Source organism: Hemitrygon akajei, chromosome 9 (assembly GCF_048418815.1).
Source record: "Hemitrygon akajei chromosome 9, sHemAka1.3, whole genome shotgun sequence".
Classification (NCBI taxonomy): Eukaryota; Metazoa; Chordata; class Chondrichthyes; order Myliobatiformes; family Dasyatidae; genus Hemitrygon; species Hemitrygon akajei.
Genome location: NC_133132.1, coordinates 65657932 through 65678691, shown reverse-complemented (window position 1 = coordinate 65678691; position 20760 = coordinate 65657932). Strand labels below are relative to the sequence as shown.

Sequence of the window (20760 nt, the reverse complement as noted above, 5' to 3'; positions counted from 1 at the left end):
TTAGTGCCATTTGGATTGAGAACACTGCTCAGTCCTACCCCTCCTACCCCTTCACTCCATCAGCAGAAACAACAGAACCTTCAGTAAAGTATTTGAAAACTTTTAAGCCATCTTCAGTCTATTTCCAGTCATTCCATTCATCTTTAACCTCATAATCCAATTGATGGAGCCCAATCTCTTCATGCCCTATTCAGAAGTAAATTATGACTTTAAATAATGTCTGGGAAATGAAATCATGCAGTTAGCTGATAGGTCAATGGATATGTAATGCTAGTGTGGCATGTAAATATTATTTAAGTGTCTATAACATCATTCTGATCTGTGTCAACAGTTCTCCATCTTAAAGTAATTATCAAGGCCAAAAACTTTAGCTGGAGTATCACTGAAGCTGAGAAAATGACGATTCAAGGAATAGATAAAAAATATGAATTTTGATGTATTTGCATTTATGTATGATAGTGATCAAGCTATTTTAAAGAATGTAGCTAAATAGTACCAAGTCATCCTCATCTTCTTTTTCGTCTTCTTTGTAAGCCCATCAACCCTTCTGTGGCATAGGCCACCAACAGCAGTTCACTAGAATCCCCTGTCCCAGGTTTGATAGAAGGTTTTTTGGCCCTGTGTGTTTTGCTTTCACCACACAACTTCATACATCTAAGCAAAGATCTTTCCTCTCCCAGGGAAGAGGGCTTTGGAGCTTCAGTTGGCATTTATTTAGCTCTGGGTTTTATCGGATAGGATTGCTAGCCTGATGCTTAACCCTCCTCCTTTCACAGGCAAGCTTGGGACCATCCATGGAGGAGTTACTCACACTTTCCACATTCTAAAATGAATATCATTTACAGTATTATAATGAACTGTACACTGTATCAAGGCAAGAATTTCTGTATAGTCATAATATTTTCATGAAAAATGCTTTAAAAATCCATTGTACATTTTTTTATATACAACCCTATACAAGAAAGTAGAATTTTAACATAGAATATTTAAATGTAGAATTTCCCCCCACCCCATTCTTAATTGTCTACTGCAAGCTTATTTGCTTAATATTGGGGTGTGGCCAAGTGGCTAAGGAAATGGTCCAGTGATCTGAAGGTTGCTAGTTCGAGTCTTAGCTGAGGCAGCGTGTTGTGTCCCTGAGCAAGGCACTTAACAACACATTGCTCTGCAACAACACCAGTGCCAAGCTGTATCGGCCTAGTGCCCTTCCCTTGGACAACATCCGTGGCATGGAGAGGGGAGATTTGCAGCATGGGCAACTGCCAGTCTTCCATACAACCTTGCCCAGGCCTCAGTCAACATCAAAATCGATGGACAGCCGAAGAGAATTTGCTGAATATGTTTTTGTCTCGTTTTTATTTCCTTCATCCTCTTTATGCATTACCGAAGAGCAATAAATGATTTATGAGATGTTTGGTCTGTCTTCATCTCAGACAATTAATGCTTTGTTCTGCTTTTAGGTTGGTGAAAAGTTTCGATCTCGTGCCCTGAAGTTCCCTGGCCTGATTTCAGGTTGCACAATGGACTGGTTCAGTCGCTGGCCCAGACAGGCACTGGAAGCAGTCTCGAGCCACTTCCTTTCTGATTTTCACATTGCTTGTTCAGAAGAGGTTAAAAACCAACTGGTAATAACGATGGGTGATTTTCATGACAAAGTCTATCAAACCTGTGAAGATTATTTTCAGAGGTATGTTCTAAATTCAAGTCTGATTGATTTGTTGATGATATTGAAAAATATTTGAACCCAAGGCTGGTCAACTGGATTAATCTAATAATTGTGTTCTTTAGAAATGGTGAAATTTGAACTCAGGTTTACAAATATATTATCACAAGAGTACATTTGATAACCTGAAATTACCAGTCTTTCCTAAGAGATAGCAGCTGTAAAGGTGGCTTCAGAGAAGAAATCTCTGTGTAACACAAGGAAGGTGAATTGAATTGAATTGACTTTATTACTTACACCCTTCACATACATGAGGAGTAAAAATCTTTATGTTACATCTCCGTCTAAATGTATAAGTTACCAAAATACTAAATGATTACTATTATCCTAAGGCAGGGGTGTCAAACTCATTTTAGGTCACGGGCCGGATTGAGCAAAATGCAGCTTCATGCGGGCCGGATCAGTCGGACGCGTGCGAACGCAGCTTTCGTTGCCTCCGTTTTTTCAGCCTGCTCTCATGTGTCTCAGTCTCTGCTATAACTACAAAGTGTTTCACTTTACAAATTCCGTTTCTTATGAAGAAGACTGCCGAGCAAGACTGCCGAATAAACACTAAAAACCCTGAAAACCTGGTACCTGAATAAACTCAGCATTAGCCATATCATACGCCATAGGCGCTTCGATTACTGGGGCCAGCTTTAATAGTAATTAGATATTATCTCGCGGGCCAAATATAATTCCACCGCGGGCCGAATTTGGCCTGCGGGCCTTGAGTTTGACATATATGTCCTAAGGGAAATTATGAGATTTAGTGCAAATGAGAAGATGTTACCAGACCTTACTGGGAAGTCTATTGCACGGATTCATCGCAGCACTCCTTTGACTGAGAGTTAAAGCAGCATCAGGAAGATTGTTCTACCTTTCAGAATGGATGAACTAAGAAGGATTCAATTGCTTTCTTAATCTATAATTATCTTGTGGTAGTTGTCATCTTATTCATGCCTTTTCAGATAAGTCTGCCTCAGCCATTTTTCATTCTGTGAATAACTCCTATCAAAACATAATTGTGGAATCTTTGAATCATAGTCATAAGTGTGTCTCGTCTGAGTTGGGAGAGGTATCCTACAGACCAATCAAGCATTAGCCTGGCATAATGTTTCTTAAAGATTTATATCTTATCGACTTTATGCCATGGTTGTCCATCCTAAGGTCTATTCTGCTTTCCCAGCAATTACAGGAAAGATGTCAGCAGAATAGAGAGAGTACAGAGGAGATTTACTAGAATGTTACCTGGGTTTCAGCACCTAAGTTACAGAGAAAGGTTGAACAAGTTAGGTCTTTTTTCTTTGGAGCATAGAAGGTTGAGGGGGGACTTGATAGAGGTATTTAAAATTATGAGGGGGATAGGTAGAGTTGACGCGGATAGGCTTTTTCCACTGAGAGTCGAGGAGATTCAAATAAGAGTGCATGAGTTGAGAGTTAAGGGGCAAAAGTTGAAGGGGAACTTCTTTACTTTAGAGAGTGGTAGCTGTGTGGAACGAGCTTCCAGTAGAAGTGGTAGAGGCAGGTTCGATTTTGTCATTTAAAAAAAAATTGGATAGGTATATGGACAGGAAAGGAATGGAGGGTTATGTGCTGAGTGCAGGTAGGTGGGACTAGGTGAGAGTAAGCGTTCAGCATGGACTAGAAGGGTCAAGATGGCCTGTTTCCATGCTGTAATTGTTATATGGTTATAGATTAATTGGAAGTGGTAATGCAGCGATATGTGAATGTGAGGGAGGAGCCTTGATCTCATGGCATTTGGTCAAACATGGGTAAGGAAATTAAAGATAAACATTAGCTTTACATGTACATCAAAACAGCGAAACATGCAGAGAAAGGCATTGTTTATTTCAAATCAAATCAACAAGGATTCTGCTGAGGGCAGCCCACAAGCGTCACCATAGTTCTGGAGTCAATATAGCATACCCACAATTTATTAATCCTAACCTAACTGTATGTCTTTGGAATGCGGGAGGAAACTGGAACACACGGAGGAAACGCACACAGTCACAGGGAGAGCATATAAACTTCTTACACACAGTGGCAGGAATCAAACTCCAATCAATAATTGCTCGTGCTGTAAAGTGATTGTGCTAACTACTATGCTACTGTGCCACTCCTGATTGTTCCTGATTACTATATTGTGGCAATCCAGGGGCAGGGTTGAAAGCTCGCCCCAGCATTCCTAGCAGCCAGCGCTACTTATTGTTCTTGTCTTAAAATGTGTTTTTGGTGTGTGTGTGCAGTAAGATTATGGTGAAATGCTCAAGTTCATTTATTGTTGCATTTTAGCTCGGGTTATACAGTTGCTCACTTGTGTGTTTATATGCCTCCCCGAATGTAACCAAGATGTGTAATAATCACCTTCCCCCTTTTGTGTGTGACTAAGTTAGTTCTCACTGAGCTGTTGCGTTCTGTCGGATATTGTACGTGTCGCAATAAAATGGCAATTGAGATAAACAACCTTTTCTCATCTGCATCATGGACCAAATGTTGGCCACATTGGTGTCAGGAGTGGGATTAGAAATACATGGCCAAATTAAAGAGGTACGATGTTGGATGGATAAGTCAAGGGACCAAATGATATGCCTATCCTGCTTCCCCAGGCCAGGCTCTCAAAGATGGGACGCCAGCCTGGAGGGAGAACCTGGGAACTGAGTATTGTACCTTCCCGGAGAACTCCGATGGGGCAAGCATAGCCAGGCTCCTCAACATGACGCAGCACATCTCCCGCCTCCCTTGCAGCCCACGCTGGAGAGCCAAAGATGCCTCCACCATGGGAGGACAGGCAACACAGCAGGCTCACCACCGACACTGCCGGAGAAAGAGGAGGAACAATGGGCCCCAGCAATTAACTCCACAAGGTCCACCCTGAGTTCCCCAGATACAATGCTACTGGCTGCCTCTAGCCTTACCTGGTACATCAAACTTGCTGCAACAGGTGGATTCCAACCGAGACAGCAGTGCACCTTCCTTGACGTTGGAGGGCCTAATAGTGGCTGATCAGCATGACTATAGGGTCCTCATAGCAGTGCTGGAACAGCGTTTTGAGTAGAGGCTATTGAAGGAAGCAGTGAGGGAAGAACAGGGCAGCAGGTATCGCCATGTGTGATAAAGCCTGTGGGCATTTGCAGCATATCGCCGCCACTGTGTTCACCCCAGTTCTGTCTTGCGGCCCAGAAAGAGCTTGCCTTCCATGCCTTTGTAAAGGCTCTGATACTGGAGCGCCTTCAGCAGCATGTTTGGCGGACATCACCATCATTGCTGTCTGAGGCAGGGGCAGAGAAGGCAGAAGCAATTTTAGCCCCCAAGGTGTTCCAGCATCTCCCCACATGCTGCGAGCTGAGCATGTGTCACCAAGGCAGAGGAAGAAATTGACAAGGAGGAGCCCATGAGACAGGTCCAACCAACGTGTGCAAGCCCTGCTGCGGAACTGCCCAGCAAAGCCATTGGGAAACGCTGAGCGTGCAGCGCCATGAGAGAAGAAGCTTCTGAGACCTCCAGCAGAATCCCTCCCTTGTCACCTCCCCAGGTGAGCCGTTTGGGTGAAGAGCAAAACTTATACGTGAACTACGTGGTAGAGGGCATCTGATGTCATCAGTTGGTGGGCATAGGTTCTACCATCACCGACATCCCTGCCTGGTCTGTGTTGGGAGGACAATGACAGCAGTCCAGCTGGCTACGGTCACACTGTGACTGTGTGGAGATGAGAGGGAAGGGGTGGCTGCATATCACAGTGGAGCATGAGGTGTGGCTAGTCAACATCTGGGACTCCTGCATCATTTTCCTGGATCTGCTGGGGGCACTGTGGACATGCTGGGGGCAACATTCATCTCGACGCTGAAGCCATGGCTCTCCAGCAGGGCAGCTCCAGGAAATGGAATAGGTGCAGCAAATTGACAATGGTTCTCACAGCAGCCCACCGCAGTGCAGCACACCCCACAGAGGCCCAACACAGAGCATCACACCGATACAGGGTAACATGCACTATCACTGGCCACCCCAGCACAGCTCACTGTGCTCCTGTCATCAGCAACCACATCAGCATGGTACAACAACATCGGTAGCACTATTAAAGTGCCCTCCAGTGAGACTACTGAGGCAGTGTGGAGCTATGGCAGCAGAGCAGAACCACGAGGGTTTGGATCAGGACCAGCAGTGGCGGCTGAAGGACCTCCTGGACCAGCACCTCAATGTTTTCGCAGCCAGCAACAAGGACTGAAGATGCACAGGGTTAGTCCAACACCACATTAACACCAGGGATGCCCAGCCCATCCACCTGTGGCCTCATTGCCTGGCCTCACCATGTGTCAGACAGTGGAGCAGTGTATCAAAGAGATGGCAGCAGCTGGAATCATCAAGTCCTTCAATAGCCCATGGGCAGCACCAGTGGTGTTGGTCATGAGAAAAGACAGGTTGTGGTGGTTCTACATAGACTACCACCATCTCAATGCCGTGATCCAGAGGGACTCCTACCCACTGCCCTGAATTGATGATATCCTGGACTGCATCACAGGTTTGACTTGGTTCAACTCTCTTGATCTTCACAATGGCTTCGCAACCTTCGCAGGTTGAACTGGCCCCAGAAGCCTGACCCAAGACTGCCTTCACCATTGGTTCTGGGTAATGCCGTTTGGTCTGGGTAAAGCCCTGAACACATTAGAGAGTCTGATGGAGAGGTTGTTGGCTCACATTCCGTTGAGTTATTTGGACAATCTCCTGATGCATGCTGCCATTTTTGTTGATGCTCTGCAAAACCTGGAAGAGGTCTTTGCCTCCATCCACCAGGCAAACCTATGACTCAACCCTGGAAAATGTTGCCCACTGCAGCACTAATCAAAGTTCCTGGGGCACGTGCTGAGTGCCGAAGGAGGGTGATGGACCCTGAGTAGATGGCAGTGGTCAGAATGGCCCACTCCCACAATGTCACCGAGCTTGGCAGCAGGCATCATACCACCACTGATTTAATAAGGAGTTCGCCACCATCGCCAATTCCCTGCACCACTTCACTGAGAAAGGGAGGCCCTTTGCCTGGACTGACACCTGCACTGCCATTTTCAACAGCTCAGGCCCCAGTGCTGGCATAACCTGATCCACACATCTCTTCATTGTTGACACAGGTGCTAGCAACAGGGGCTCGTTGCAGTGCTATCACAGGAGGGGGAGTAGGGAGACCTCATTGTGCCATACTTTGGCCACACCCTGAACCGTCCTGAATGGAACTATTGTGTCACATACCAGGAGCCAATGTAGCAGCACCTCGTGGGGGCACCAGTGCAGCCTGTGGAGGTGGGCATCCTGGGCCCCTTCCCCTGCACTGACACCAGGAGCCGCTACAACTTTGTGGCCGTGGATTACTTCACAAAGTGGCCAAAGGCATACGTGGTCCCAGACCAGAGCACTACCGCCACCACTGAGAGGCTTGTGGAGGAGTTCTTCCTGCGTTTTGGCACCCCTGAGGAATTCCACAGCCACCAAGGGTGCATCTTTGAGGCACAGGTATTTGGTGAAGTCTACAGGTGGTCGGGAATCACCAAATTATGGACCACACCCCTTAATCCGCAAAGAAATGGGCTGGTGGAACATTTTAACCGTTTTATTGGCCTGGCTTCTCCAGTGAGGATAGGAATAGAATGAGGTGGCAGATAAATGCATAGCTGAAGAACTGGAGCAGGGGCAGGGATAAACCTCCTGTGCTCATTGATGTGGGTTTCTACCATGAATCCCGTCTGACTGATATATGCTGCTCTGCATTCACAGGGAATTCTGTAAACGCCAGCTAACCTAAGTCCCAGGTAATGTTTGACCTACACAATCTGTTACTTGAGCTTTCTTATGATTTTTTGGATGATTTTAATCTGGTATTCCTTCAGGATCCTGGCAATCCTTCCAGAAACTGTGGAAATATAGGGAAGACAGGTGGTAGCAATAGGTTCCTCCTCGTTCTTAGGTGTCCTGGTTTTCTGTCAGCCCTTTAAAAGGCCCGATTGATATCCTTCACCTTGTAGCCATTCTTTGGGAACATTGTGCATAATCATCCAGCCTATACCTGGTTGGAAGCCTGAAAAGAGTTTATTCATCGTATATGCCATGAAAGCTTTAGATCCTTTTTCACAATAGTTGTTGCTATAGTGGATACTACCATTCCAGATTTAGTGCTAACTGTTTGCAGTTAATATATGTTGAGTCTCCATTACTGTCTCCTTGTATCAGTCTGATGTGAGCTTCATTATCATGTTTCCAACTCTTGGCAGTCCTGGCATCTCCGTTTTGGTTGTGCTTATAAAGGGCTCATAGCATTAAACCAGCACTTATTATCCAGAAACTGATATTATATATCTAATGCCCTGGTTCATATTTTTACTGTTATGCTGTATGTATTTCATTTAGCAGTTCTGTAAGAGCAGTCTGTTCTATTTTCAGCTTGTTTGGGTTATTGTTGAAGATAAGGGATGAGGAGAAATGTATGTCATCCAATTAGGATGGGAGAGTTGAGGGGAGGTTTCTCTGGTGTGGTGGGGGTTTTTTTTGGTTCAGCGGGAGATGAAGAGAGAAGACCCTGGGGAGACCTGGTCATAGGATACAATCCAGTGGGAGACCTGTTTGTTCGAGATGGATTGCGAGTGACTTTCGGAAGGTGATGTGCGCTTTCACACTGACCGAGGGCCAAGCGCGTGAGTGACAGAGAAGTTCAAGATGAGCTCCAAATTTTTCACATTTGACTGTTTAATTAAAATAGGCCCTTTTCTTTTTGTTTTTTCTTTATGAATAATTAAAGGAATTATATTTATGAATCTTAACTAAAGTGTTAGTAAATATAATTCCTTTAATTGTACACAGTGTAATATCTGTTATTTCATGGCACTAATTTGTAACAGGGTAGCAAATTACACAGCATCCACACTGATCGGGGTTTGGTGCGGGAGAGCCGTCTCAGTCTCATGGGTTTGGCAGGACCGAAGACGGTCTTCCCTAGACTTATGCAGCCAAGGAAACCGGGGGGTTTCATATATGACACATATCTACTATGTATCTACTGCAGTTTGAAAAATGTGTTGTTATATCCCCAATAATCTGTGAAAATAACCTCACTATATTTAAAAATTATTTAGAGCAAGTTATAGATAGCTATATAGTCAAAGTTTGCTGAAAACACTTAAGGAGTGCCACTACAGTGTAAAACAGAAAAATCATGCAAGGAGGCATTGATTAATTGTATTGAGAAAATTGCAGTACATGATGTTCTATCTGGGAGAACATTGACATCATCCACTTTGGACATACTGTAAGAAACATAAATCAACGTATGTTTAAGTAACAAGTAGGAATTGTGCAACATAAGAAATCGAAGAACAGAGAAATTCCTGGGTGGACGAGAAGGAAGTTGATTCTCTTGCATTGAACTTTTTCCTGAGTTGTAGAACTTAGTTCTGTGTTCTCTCTAAAGAACATGGCTTGTACTGATATTAAAGTAAAGGAACTAGACAGACGTTCTTCAGGCCAAGCTTTTGAGATCATTTTGAGCCCTACAGCTGAAACAATTCCAGAGTTTCCTCTTTCTCCCAAGAAAGATCGATCACTTGAAGATCTTCAAAAAAAAAGGAAGCTGCAGAAAACAGACGAAAGTCACATGAAGCAGAGGTTCTGAAGCAGTTGGCTGAAAAACAGGAACATGTAAAGGAAGTGCTTCAGAGAGCAATTGAAGAAAGTAACAAATTCAGCAAAATGGTAGAAGAAAGACTGACTTCCAAGATGGAGCTCATTAAGGAAAACCGTGAGGCCTAGTGATGCACCATAAATAATTCTCCGAGATGTGAGGCGAGATATTGGCTTTTATTGGCTGGAAGAAAGAACAAGCAGTAGTTGACCACCATACTACATCCTGGAGACTGAGGGCAGGGCTCAGGCTTCAATCGCCTTTATACCGGGGTCCGTGGGAGAAGCCACGGTCCATGGGAGGAGCCACAGGAGCAGTCAGCAGGGGGGGCGTGTCCAGACAGGTATATGTAGTTCACCACATTCACCCCCCCCCCCTTTGTTTTAAAAGAGAGTCCCCATGGGGCGAAGTTTCTTACAAGTATATTTACAGGTTAAGTCTATCAGGTGGTCAAATCTGTCGCTGCGATCTACGTAGCACTGGCTGTGATTGCACCGGAGACAGTGGTTGTGCTGGTTCCGGCCTAACTGGAGGTGTCAGCCCACTAGGCGTCAGTGATACCTCATGCGTGTGCGAGACGCCCGGTATAGGAGTGTCGTGAGGAGTCTGTGTAGGGCTCGGTGTGCGTGGTGTCACCTCGGGTACAGGGTTCATAGTTACCGTGGAGTGTTTGGGGTAGTGGTCTGCTGCTCCTGCGGGCGCCAGGTCGCGGACAGAGACCATGTCCTCCCGCCCATCAGGTAAGACCACGTAAGTATACTGGGGAGTCGCATGTAGAAGGTGAACCCTCTTGACCAGCGGGGAGTATTTATTGCTCCTCACATGTTTCCGGAGCAGCCCTGGCCCTGGGGACATCAGCCAAGCCGGTAGGGTGGTCCCAGTGGCAGACTTCCTGGGAAAAGAGAATCGGCGCTCGTGAGGGGTGGCATTGGTGGACGTACATAACAGGGTGCGGATAGAGTGGAGTGCCTCGGGGAGGACCTCCTGCCATCGAGAGACCGGCAACCCTTTTGACTTAAGGGCTAAAAGTGTGGCCTTCCACATTGTGGCATTCTCCCTCTCCACCTGTCCATTTCCCTGGGGATTATAGCTCGTGGTCCTACTAGTAGCAATGCCCCTAGCCAGCAGGTACTGGCGCAGCTCATCACTCATAAAGGAGGACCCTCTGTCACTGTGGATATAGCAGGGATATCCGAACAGAGTGAAGAGCTGGCGCAGGGCTTTTATGACGGACGTGGCAGTGGTGTCGGGGCAGGGAATGGCAAAGGGGAACCGCGAGTACTCGTCGATAATGTTGAGAAAGTAGACATTGTGGTTGGTGGAGGGAAGGGGGCCCTTAAAGTCAACACTCAGTCGCTCAAAGGGGCGGGTGGTGGACTCCAGGTAAGATGGCGATTGTTTAGCTGCTCCGAACTTTTGTTCCGTTACTGTCGCTATCTTTGCACTAAATGTCTCCATGTTTTAAACCTTAGTTAGGAATTTTTTCAGTATCTCTTACTTGCCTGTGAACATATCTAACTTACAATGTCAAGCAAGAGTTCTAAATCCGGGAGAAAGGAAGCTACGGCTCTTTCAGACGAGACTCTGGCTGCGCTCAGAAAGCTCCGAGACGAAATTTTAAAGGAATTTAAAACTGCTTTCAAACAGTTGGAAGACAAACTGGATCGGATCAACGATAAAGTGGACAAACATGCCGAACACCTATCTTGCATCGATTCGACTTCTGAAGATTTAGAAAGTCGTGTTCAATACTTGGAGACTCTCTGTTCCAGCTTAGAGGTAAAATGTAACAAACTCCTTTCCAAAATGGTGGATCTCAAAAATCGCAGCAGACGCTGCAATCTTAGAATTCTTGGATTGCCAGAGGCCACCGAACAGGGATCAACCGTGAAGTTTTTCGCCAAGTTTCTCTGTGAGATATTCGGGAAAGATTTGCTTCCGAACCCGCCTGAGCTCGAACGGGCACACAGAGTCTATGTTCCCTCCGGAATTCTGGGCTCCCGCCCGCGACCAGTAGTCTTGTGTTTCCATCAATACCAGGTAAAACACAGTCTGATTGTAGAGGCACGTCGCAGGGGGTCTTCTACTTTCCAGGATACAACCATTCGCTTTGTGGAAGATTTTGCACCCCAGACCTTAAAGATGCGCGCTGAGTTTAAAGGCGCAATGTAAGTGCTTTTTGATCATGGTTTTAAACCCTCTCTTCGTACTCCTGCCAATCTACGAATCAAGCTTAATACTGGAAAATACAAGTGGTTCAAATCAGTGAAGGAAGCTGAAGCATTTGTGGCAAGTCTTCCGGCTATCCAGTCATCTTCGGAATCCGACCGGACCTCCTAAAATGGTGGATAAGTACTCCTCGTAGTAAAATTACTTTTTCTGGACTCAGACTTTACTTGAATCACTCAGACATTATTCTTTGAACCTCTAAGGGCTGTTGACAATCTCTCCCTGGATTTGGTGTGTGTGTAATCTATTTTTATTCTTGTATAACTTTATCTACAGAGTTCTACAACTGACTCTAACTTGTTTTGGAGGTTCGAAGTCTTTAGTGAAGGCCTCCCTGTTTGTTGGTTCACAGTTTAATTGCTGATTTAGTTTTCCTTTTTTTATATTTATTTATTTATTAATTTATTTTCTTCACCCCTTTTTTCTAATCTCTGAATTTCTTTCTCTCCTCTCTGTAAATGGCTGATAAATACTCATCTTGAATCTATAATTTTCCCCTTCCTCTCCTTTTTTTTTACTTTTTTTTCCCCCTTTCTCTTACTTTATTCTTCTATAATTTTTCACGGGTAGGTTAGTTTTGGTTTTCTTCCGATTTTCTCTGTATTAAGTTTTATATTTCCGCAGAAGGTGTTCTAATCTGTAGTTATGTTTTCTAGTGCATAAACTAGTTACTATTTGCTGTAGTATTTATACGGAACTGCTGTTAATGACACAGATCTGGAAGTTGTTTTGGGTTAATTTTTTTGGTAGAGCTAGCTACTTGTTTTGGTAGCCGTCTAGTTTTGGGTTGTGTGCGTGGGGTGGATTTTCCAGTTCCAACATCACTCACTGTATTTATTGTTTCTCTTTATTGCTCAGGACATGTATATGTTTTGACTTTACAAATCTATGTTTACATCTCTGCTCCCAGACTGCTATTGTACTGCTTGACTTTTTATATGCCTGCTGCCTTTTATGCATTAGTAATTGATAATGGCTAGTGCACTTAAATTCGTGAGCTGGAATGTAAAGGGATTGAATCACCCTGTTAAAAGGAGGAAGGTACTCTCACATATCAAACAACTCAAAGCTGACATTGCTTTCCTTCAAGAAACTCATATTTGTTGTTCTGATAACTCCCGGCTTCTGTCAAAGTAGGCGGGTCAGCATTTTCATTCATCCTTTGCCGCTAAAGCTAGGGGAGTCTCCATTCTTATTAACTCAAATATTCCTTTTGAACTCCATAATAAAATATCTGATACAAATGGCCGTTTTATTATTGTTTCTGGTAAACTATATAACACTAAAGTTGCACTAGCAAACCTGTATGCCCCCAACTTTGATGATGTTAACTTTTTTGAATGGTTTTTTTCCTCACTACCAGACTTAAACTCATACTCTCTTATACTGGGTGGTGACTTCAACTGTTGGTTGGATCCTAATCTGGATCGATCGTCCTCTGTTACCAGATCACCTACTAAATCTGCCTTAGCTATCCAATCGTTTCTCTCTAATTTTGGTATCTCTGATATATGGTGTTTCCTCCATCCTACGGAGAGAGATTACTCTTTTTTCTCACATGTTCACCATACCTTCACTAGAATTGACTATTTCTTACTCGATAACCAACTTATTCCATTTGCCCACTCTTGTGACTATCAGAGTATACTGATTTCTGACCATGCCCCAATTACCCTCTCTCTGAACTTTCCTGGTCTCCCTCAGAGAAATAAACACTGGCGGTTTGATTCAACTTTATTATCGGATGATGATTTTTAAAAATTTATTAAGGATCAGATACCCTTTTATTTTAACACTAATACATCACCCGAAGTGCCATCCCAGATTGTCTGGGATGCCATGAAAGCATATCTGAGGGGTCAAATAATCTCTTACACAGCAAATCTCAACAGAAGATCCCGTGCAGATCGATTAGACCTCATTAACCAGATTAAAGATTTGGATCAAATATATGCCCAAACTAAGAACCCTGAATTATACAAGAAGCACGTTGAACTCCAAACTAAATTTAACCTTCTGTCCACTCAACCTGTCGAACGCCAACTTCTCGAAAGCAAGAGTCGCTTTTACATTCATGGGGATAAGTCTGGTAAATTCCTAGCCAATCAGCTGAGGCGTTCCAAAGCCAAACAACATATTACAAAGATCCGGAAGGAGAACGGAGACTTTACATCGGATCATTTAGAAATTAATGACGCATTTAAAAATTTTTATTCTCGGCTTTATTCCTCTGAATCTCTGAATGACAATATCTGTGTTGATCAATTTTTACAGAATCTGAATATCCCCTCACTTTCATCTGATTTCAAAGCCAAACTCAATGCGCCTATATCATCAGAAGAAATACCTTTTGCAATTTCTGCACTGTCCTCAGGGAAATCTCCTGGACCTGATGGGTTCCCTGTAGAATTTTATAAATCATTCTCTTCACTTCTTTCTCCTCAGTTACTTTCAGTATTATCTGACTCGTTTAATTACGGCAAATTGCCACCCTCTTTCAATGAGGCATCTATTATTCTTCTTTTAAAAAAGGGCAAAGACCCAACAGAGTGTTCCTCGTATAGGCCGATCTCTCTGCTCAATGTTGATGTAAAGATCTTAGCTAAAGTTTTGGCTCATAGATTAGAAACCGTTATTCCCTCCATTATCTCTGATGACCAAACAGGCTTTATTAAAAACCGTCTCCCTTTTTTTAACATTCGGCGTTTATTTAATATCTTATCCTCAGCTCCAACTGGGATTCCTGAATGTGTTATTTCCCTCAATGCGGAGAAAGCATTTGATCGTATAGAGTGGAACTACCTTTTTGCAGTCTTAGAAAAATTTGACCTCAGCCAAAATTTCATCTCTTGGATCCAATTGCTGTACCTATGTCCTACTGCTTCTGTTCTAACTAATTTTCAGAAATCCCAAGTATTTAATCTCAAATGTGGCACCTGTCAGGGATGCCCCTTAAGTCCCTTTCTCTTTGATTTGGCTATAGAACCTTTGGCAATAGCATTTCGAAACTGTCCTGAATTGACCGGGATTTGGAGAGGGGGTGTTGAGCATAAAGTTTCTCTCTATGCTGATGACTTATTACTCTTTCTCTCAAATCCATCTACATCCTTACCTCTAATGTTTTCACTTCTTGACCAGTTTAGCCAAATCTCTGGCTATAAACTTAACTTACATAAGAGTGAACTTTTCCCAATCAATAAAGAAGCACAAGAACTAACATTTCGTGATCTCCCTTTTAAAGTAGTCCATAATCAATTTACTTATCTTGGAATTACAGTCACAAGGAAGTTTAAAGATCTCTTTCGCGAAAACTTTGCCAATCTTTCATATGCTATAAAACAGAGTCTGGTACAATGGTCACCTCTATCTATGTCTTTGGTTGGTCGTATTAATCTTGTTAAAATGTATGTTCTCCCCAAATTTTTATACTTATTTCAATCTATCCCAATTTTTATTCCTAAATCTTTTTTTGATTCCTTAGACTCTATTATTTTGTCATATCTGTGGCAGAATAAGCGCTCTAGAATTAATAAAATCCATCTCCAAAAATCTAAAAAAGAGGGTGGCATGGCTTTACCTAACTTTCGTTTATATTACTGGGCAGCTAATATACATTGTGCTACCTTTTGGTCTTTCTTCCACGGCCAACCCGAGTGCCCTAACTGGGTGGCAATAGAGTTGAGCTCCACTAAAGAATTATCTATCTCTGCACTTCTTGGCTCTGCACTCCCTAGTAGTCTGCCCAGATCAATAGCTAATCCTCTTGTTAGACACACTTTGCGTATATGGGCTCAGTTCAGGAAATGCTATGGTTTCCAGGGGTTTTCCGTTTCCAGCCCTGTCGCACATAATCACCTTTTTTTACCTACTACGTACGAATCAGCATTCCATGTTTGGTATAGGAAGGGCATTAGACATTTTGAAGATCTTTTCATTGATAATCGCTTCGCTTCTTTTCAGCAGCTCTCTGTTAAGTTCAATCTGCCTAACGCTCATTTTTTCAGATATCTCCAAACCTGACACTTTATTGCTCCTTTAATTCCTAACTTTCTTGAAATGCCTGCGAAAAATGCTATGGACCTATTTCTTTCCATTAATCCACTAGGTAAAGGTTTAATATCAATTATCCAAGATAAACTAGCAGCCTTACGATGGGCCCCTGTGGATAAAATTAAAATGGCCTGGAAGCAGGATTTAAATATCTCCTTATCCGAGGAGAGCTGGGACTCAGTTCTCAAATCGGTTAACTCAACCTCTCTTTGTGCTCGCCATTGCCTTTTACAGTTTAAGGTTGTTCATAGAGCCCATATGTCTAAATCTAAACTATCTCGATTCTACCCTGGCATTAGTCCGCTCTGTGATAAATGCAAGAGGGGCGTGGCCTCTCTCATCCATATGTACTGGTTCTGTCCTAGCTTGGAGAAATTCTGGAAAGATGTCTTCACTACGTTATCGTGTATTCTGAATCAGCACCTAGAACCAAACCCCTTAATTGCTCTGTTCGATTTTTGGGGCAAGACAGATTTATGTCTGGGTCCGACCAAATGCCGAATATTATCCTTTGCCTCTCTCCTGGCGAGACGCTTGATCCTCCTTAGATGGAGAGATGTTGCCCCGTCCACTCATGCTCAATGGCTTAACGACATTATGGCCTGCTTGGACCTCGAAAAAATTCATTATTCAGTTCTGAATTCGGATCTAAAGTTCCAAAAGGTCTGGGGACCTTTTATCGAGTACTTTCATAACCTTCCTCTTGACTAGGGTTTTTTTTTCTTCTTCTTTTCGGTCCCTTGCTTTCAGCTCCCTTTTTTTTTCTGGTAGTAGGCATTATTATCCTCTGTTGCTAAGTGTATTCACGGTCTGGGAGTTTGACTGTCCTGACTTATACTCTCTATATTGTGTTGTGGTCGGTCTGGAGTTGTTGTTTTTTTCTTGGGTTGTGGGGCTTGGGGAGGATACTAAGCTTACTTGTCTTTAATTTAGGTGCTTTTTTGTTAAATTCTCTTCCTTTGTAGCATATTGTTATTGTATGCTTAATTTTGCACTGTATTTTTAATTTGTAAAATGTTTTGAAAAACTAATTTTTAAAAAATTTTTTTTTAAAAGGGGCGGGTGGCCTTGATAAGTTGTGCCTTTTCAGAACGGTAGAAGTGTGGTTTGCACTCAGCACAGACTTGGCAGTCCCTGGTCATTGCCCTGATGTCCTCAAGGGAGTACGGCAGGTTCCGGGCTTTCACGAAATGGTAAAATCGGGTGACCCCCGGGTGGCAGAGATGTGCATGGAGGGCGTATAGCTGGTCGAGCTGTGTGCTGGCACACGCTCCCCGGGAAAGGGCATCAGGGGTCTCATTGAGCCTTCCAGGCCAGTACAGGATATCATAGTTGTAGGTGGAGAGTTCTATTCTCCACCGCAAAATTTTGTCATTTTTGATTTTGCCCCGCTGTTGGTTGCTGAACATGAATGCAACTGAGCGTTGGTCGGTCAGCAAGGTGAACCTTTTGCCGGCGAGATAGTGCCTCCAGTGCCTAATAGCTTCCATTATGGCCTGGGCTTCTTTCTCCATCGCGGAGTGCCGAATTTCAGGGCCTTGAAGGGTACGAGAAAAGAATGCTACTGGCCTGCCTGCCTGATTGAGGGTAGCAGCCAGCGCGAAATCGGAGGCGTCACTCTCTACTTGGAAGGGAATGGTCTCATCCACCGCATGCATCGTTGCTTTGGCAATGTCCCCTTTAATGCAGCTGAAGGCTGCGCGGGCCTCGGCAGAGAGGGGAAATGTGGTAGAATTGACCAGGGGGCGGGCCTTGTCTGCGTAATGGGGGACCCATTGGGCGTAATAGGAAAAGAAGCCTAGGCACCGTCTGAGGACTTTGAGGGTGGTGGGAAGAGGGAGTTGTAACAGGGGGCGCATACGGTCGAGATCAGGGCCAATGACCCCGTTCTACACGACATACCCAAGGATAGCGAGCCGGGTGGTTCCGAACACACACTTGTCCCTGTTATAAGTAAGGTTCAGGGCTTTGGCCACTTGGAAAAATCGTTGGAGGTTGGCGTTGTGATCCGACCAGTCGTGACCACAGATGGTGATATTATCCAGATAGGGAAATGTGGCCTTCAGTTGGCACTGGTCCACCATCCGGTCCATTTCCCTCTGGAAGACAGAGACACCATTTGTGACACCAAAGGGGACGCGCAGGAAGTGATAGAGCCTGCCGCCCACCTTGAAGGCGGTGTAGGGGTGGTCCTCTGGGCGGATGGGGAGCTGGTGATAAGCGGATTTCAGATCTATTGTCGAGTACACCTTGTACTGAGCTATCTGGTTGACCATATCCACAATGCGGGGTAGGGGGTACGCGTCAAGCTGCGTGATCCTATTGATGGTCTGGCTATAGTCCATGACCATCCTATTTTTCTGCCCGGTCTGAACAACAACCACCTGGGCCCTCCAAGGACTTGTGCTTGGCTCAGTGATCCCCTCCCTGAGCAGCCGTTGCACCTCTGACTGAACGAAGGCCCTGTCCCCCACACAGTACCTCCTGCTTTTAGTTGCTACAGGTTTACAGTCGGGGGTCAAGTTGGCGAACAGCGGTGGGGGAGGGATCTTGAGGGTGGAGAGGCTGCAAGTAGTGTCAGTAGCGCAGCTGTCGGCATGGTGCTGGGTGGGATGTGTGGGTCGGTGTGTGTGTGTGGTCAGTAGTGGGGTATATGACGAAGTCCCACAAAACTGAGGATTCCTGACAGTGAGTGGTGGGAGGGGCCTGTCATATGCCATAGTCACACTCTCGAGGTGGCTCTGGAAGTCCAGCCCCAATAGCACAGGCGCGCACAGTTGAGGCATGACCAGTAGCGCAAAGTTCCGATATTCTGTGCCCTGCACCACCAATGTCGCTACACAACCCACCCGGATGTCTGTGGAATACGACCCAGAAGCCATGGTGACCCTCTGGCTTACCGGCCATGTCACGAGTCCGCAGCGTTGCACCGTGTCCGGGTCAATAAAACTCTCAGTGCTGCCCGTGTCAAACAGGCAGCTAGTCCTGTGCCTCTCCACCAGGATGTCTATCATTGACCTTGCAAGCTGGTGTGGGGCGCTTTGGTCGAGGGTTACGGAGGCCAGAGTTGAACTGCCGTCTTGGTGCCCGGTAAGCACCGGTGGGTCAGGGGCAGGGCGATGTGGCGCAGACAAAGATGGCCGCCCCCATGTCTCGCACGAGGCGGACAGGCAAGATGGCGGCCCCCATGCCTCGCACGTGGCGGGCAGGCAAGATGGCGGCCCCCATGCCTCACATGCAGCGCTGCCCGACCCCGCTCGTGGTTTAGACTTACAGACCTTGGCGAAATGGCCCTTCTTCCCGCAGCTGGAGCAGGTCGCTTCTCGGGCCGGGCAGCGTTTTCGGGAGTGCTTTTCGAGTCCCCAGAAGTAACACTGCACGGACTTGCGACTGACAGCAGCTGTGGTCAGGTTCGGGGAGTTCGTGGATTCGCAACTGGCAGCGGCATTGGTGAATTCGCTCGCGGGAACCGGCAGCGGTGGGGTCTGAGGTGTCCACAGGACCGACGGGGGATCATGTGGCTGGACAGCGTCAGCATTGTGCAGAGCAGCCTCCAGCGTGTCGGCCGTCTCAATCGCCGAGCGTAAGGTAAGATCGGCATTTTCCAGCAGCCGCTGGCGCACGTACACTGACCTGATCCCCGTAACGAAGGCGTCTCGTACTAGCAGCTCCGAATGTTGTTCCGCCGTCAGAGCTTTGCAGTCGCAAGTTTGCACGAGTGTCTGTAGGGCTCGGAGAAACACGGCGCTCGACTCATCGGCCCGCTGTCGCCACGTCGCTAAGCGATGTCTTGCATAGACGGTGTTCACCGGCCGCAGGTACTGTCTTTTAAGGGTGTCCAGTGCCCCTTGGTAGGTCGGTAGGTCCCTGATAAGGGAGAATACTTTCAGACTTACTCTAGATAGTAATATTTTGTACTTCGTGGCAGGCTCAGTCACTGGAATCTGTTCTAAGTACGATTGGAAGCATGCAAGCCAGAGTTCAAAGGCAAGAGCTGCTTCGGAGTCTTGCGGATCAAGGTCTAATTTTTCTGGATGTAAAATGCTGTCCATGGTTTAAACTTCCAGTCAATAAAATTGATGCACCATCAATAACTCTCCGAGACATGAGACAAGATATTGGCTTTTATTGATTGGAAGAAAGAACAAGCAGTAGTTGACCACCACACTACATCCTGGAGACTGACGGCAGGGCTCAGGCCTCAATCGCCTTTATACCGGGGTCCGTGGGAGGAGCCACAGGAGCAGTCAGCGGGGGGGGCGTGTCCAGACAGGTATATGTAGTTCACCACACCCAGTTAGCTGCTAGGCTTGAGCACCTTCGTGAGAAGAACAAGCACCTAGAGGAAGTGAGAAAGATCAAAGAGAGCAAGGAAACTGAAGCAATTGTTTAACAATGTCTGCTCTAGTAATTGAATGCATTCGAATAGTTTTTAAAGAGCACTTGCAGCCAAAGTGTTGAGTGCAACTCTTTTACAATACTATTAAAATTGGTGGCCAAGAATAAGAGCATACCTAGTTTTTGAATTGGGAGGTGGGTGGTTTCGGGGAGGGACAGGGAAGAACAGATGGGGGAAAATCTGGGATACTATTCACTCTAAGTATTGTCTGCCCTAAGGCATCTTTTCTACTTTTGCATTGCCTATACTACACAGAAATAGTGTCGTTTTCAACTATTTTGCTCAGGATATCTGTCATGCCAAATGTTATATTTTTAGTCTTGGTGTGTACTTGTCCTAACATGCCTAAATGCAATCTCTGAATAAAAGTGAATAATTCCTGCCTAAAAAAAAATCAAAGAATAATTAAGACAAACAATCTTACCAGATCTGAGTCACAAGATGCTAAATATAAATTATATATTCAAACAGTTTTGCTGAAAGTATTTTCTGAAACAAATTGATAATAATAAATTGGCCTCGATAGATCAAAGTATTGAGTTGAGATGTTATGTTGAAGTTGTATAAGACGTTGGTGAGGCCTAATTTGTGGGCAGTTTTGGTCAACTACCTACAGAAAAGATGTAAATAAGATTGAAAGAGCAGAGAGAAAATTTACAAGGATGTTGCTCGGACTGGAGGACCTGAGTTAGAAGGAAAGATTAAACAGGTTAAATAGGT

General features: G+C 45.0%; 1 protein-coding gene and 1 pseudogene across 1 annotated transcript in view; both read left to right on the top strand.

Annotated features, from left to right (window-relative positions):
* Positions 1-20760, top strand: part of LOC140732658 (dynein axonemal heavy chain 8-like) — a 952247-nt gene that overhangs the window by 761073 nt on the left and 170414 nt on the right. Inside the window, exon 64 of the mRNA XM_073055351.1 lies at positions 1461-1687. Within this exon, the coding sequence (XP_072911452.1) occupies positions 1461-1687 (227 nt within the window). The remainder of the gene's footprint in view (positions 1-1460; positions 1688-20760) is intronic.
* On the top strand, positions 9156-20034 carry LOC140732791 (stathmin-like; annotated as a pseudogene).